Source organism: Orycteropus afer, unplaced genomic scaffold (genome assembly GCF_000298275.1).
Source record: "Orycteropus afer afer isolate SDZICR_OR568_19922 unplaced genomic scaffold, OryAfe1.0 scaffold00112, whole genome shotgun sequence".
NCBI classification, from domain to species: Eukaryota; Metazoa; Chordata; class Mammalia; order Tubulidentata; family Orycteropodidae; genus Orycteropus; species Orycteropus afer.
The window spans coordinates 1,435,351-1,438,052 of NW_006921699.1; the positions used below are offsets into that span (position 1 = coordinate 1,435,351).

Consider the following 2,702-nt stretch of genomic DNA (forward strand, 5'->3'; position numbering starts at 1 on the left):
ACCAAAATTACTCTTGCTAACGTCACCAGTTGCCTTCATGATTCTAAATGCAACTGATTTTTTAAAACTATTCATACTGGGCCTCCACACAGCTTTCAACATTGTTGACTACTCCCTCTTTCAGGAGTAAAACATTTTCCTCTCTTGGCTTCCATGGAACTATATTCCTCCTTCTCTATGGTCATGCTACCTTTTTAACTTGACTATACAGAGTTGTTTCACATGTGGAATTAACTCAACAACTACTGGTTTTAACCACCAAAGCTGTTCAAGATGAAAACCTAGAAATTATTCTTAACTTCTTATTTTGTCATCCTCTATAACCAATCCATCAACTCTGCTGCAAAAATTATCTTTAATCTATCCATATTTCTCCATCTTTCCTATAAAACATAATCAAAGCCACCATGATCTCTCATCAAAACCTTTACAATTGTGAAAGCTACCACGATCACTCACCAAAAGCTTTGCAACTGCCTACTAATGGGTTTCTCTGCTGTCACTTTTGCCTTCTTTCAATCCAGTGCTCAATTTATGCAATGATAGCATGGTGTAGTAGAAAAAGTACAACTTTAAGAACCAGACCTGCCACAAGGTGCTCAAATTGGTTAGCGTCTAAATCTTAGTTTTTTCAACTACAAAACAGGGATAAAACTACTTATCTGACTGGAAGGATATAAAGAAAAGATATAATTTATGTAAAGTACTTTCCTTAGTGTTGCAAAGCCACTCAAGTAGTAGCTCCTCCTACATACAAAATAAAGTCCAAATTCCTCTTCAAAGACTTCCAGATTCCAGGTCTAATGTACTGATTCACAAATGTTCCTCAACATAAAACACTGCTCAGGTTACAGAGTAAATTTCTTATTTTTACCTTAAATTCATGAGTAAGTAATACCAAAACCAAATCCACTGCCATCAAGTTGATTCTGATTCATAGCAACCTCATTTGGACATCCAATTACCCATAGACAAGTTGAAAAAAATTTTAAAGTAAATTTTAGTTCTCTTTCATTAAACTTTATAGAGTATATATACAACTGTATGAGTTTGTTTGTTAGTTTTTCAAAAAATTTAATAATCTAATTACTAAACTCCAAAAATGTTTTAAAGTATTAACATAAATAGCTGTAAAGTAATTTGTATAAAAGGAGTGATTAAAAACATGTCCTATATTAATGAAATATATGATTATGAAGTTATTCTGCTTCAATACTTGCTTTTTTCTTTGTTTTTTCAGGGGCTGGAGAGCAAGTTTTCTTACCAAGTGCAAGTTCAGAAGCTGCATTATCTATACATAAATAAAAACATACTTCAGTATTCTAATTCCTTAACCAGCCATTGATTAGAAATATAGAGGACAAGAGACCTCAAACCTTGACAAACTAATTTTAATCTGTGCCTTTATAATAGTTTTAAAAGAAAAACTTAGTATATGTTGACTACATGACTTACTACAGATACAAGAAATCCTTAAAAATATCTTTATCTGAAGAGCTCCAGCTTTCACAGAACTAAATAAAAGTTATTCCCTGCAATTAGCATAGAAAATTGTACGTGATTAAAACTCTTCATTCATCAAAACTCTCCTGTATTCTCAAGCTTCCCTTTCTACTGCAACTCTAAAATATGCCCAGGCCTCTTTTCACCTTACAAAAAACTTTTCCTGTACTCCACATCTCTGTCCTGCCACAACCTTTTTGTCCATAGGTTGGTTTTTTCAAAGAATTATCTACACATATTAACTTTACTTTCTCCCCTCCTGTTTACTCCCAATCCCAGAGCAATTCAATTTCCACCTCCACTAGCATGAGCAGAAATCCTTGTTGTGCTTACCTCACAGGGCCTCAGCACAACGGGCATGAACATCTTCCCTCTTTGGCCTCTTCTATGGCTCCTCTCCTCTTGACTCTTACCTTCTCCTCACCCTTTAGATTCACTCCAAAGCAACATATACTGATGTCTGCTATAAGCCAATTCTAACTATCATAAGTACTTAATATTGCAAATTCAGCTATTCTTTACTCTTAACATCACCACTTTGGTTTAAGCCACCACAAGTTTTCTCTTTAGATTATTCCAACAGGATTTCAATTCACCTCCCTCTGCACTCCATTATCTTCCTTGTATACTTGAAATACATACTAATATATAATATAATATGCTTAAAACTCTTCAAAGGCTTTCCACTGCCCTCAAGCTTCTTTTTTTAATTTTTATTTTATTATTTTTTTTTTTCAAGCTTCTTAACTGGCATATTAAACACTGATTTTTTATGATCCCTGTGTTGTTACACATTTCTCAGCAAATAGGGCTACCTGGATAAAGTACAGGGCACTCAGTTCAATCTGAATTTCAGATAAACAACGAATAATTTTGAAACATAAGTATGTCTCACATGATAAGTATGTGCTAATCTGAAATTCAAATTTAACTAGTCATCTTGTATTTTCATTTGCTAAATCTGGCAACTCTAGAAGCCAATCACTCCTCCTATCTTCACCTTCAAAGACAGAGAGAAGTAAGTGGTTGGAGAGCTCTTTAGGAGGTGTTCTGGTTACCTAGTACTGCTCTGACAAGAAATATACCACAAATAGGATCGTCTTAACAAACAGGAGTTTATTATTACAATTTGGAGGCTTTAAGTCCAAGTTCAAAGTGCCAGGCTCTAGGGGCTGGGTGAAAGCCCCTCAACCTTGGGG

General features: G+C 34.6%; 1 protein-coding gene across 1 annotated transcript in view; it reads right to left on the reverse strand.

Moving 5' to 3' along the window:
- The window catches only part of MEIKIN (meiotic kinetochore factor), a 151,681-nt gene that overhangs the window by 52,254 nt on the left and 96,725 nt on the right, over positions 1-2,702 (reverse strand). Inside the window, exon 9 of the mRNA XM_042781380.1 lies at positions 1,221-1,291. Coding sequence (XP_042637314.1) covers positions 1,221-1,291 — 71 coding nt within the window. The remainder of the gene's footprint in view (positions 1-1,220; positions 1,292-2,702) is intronic.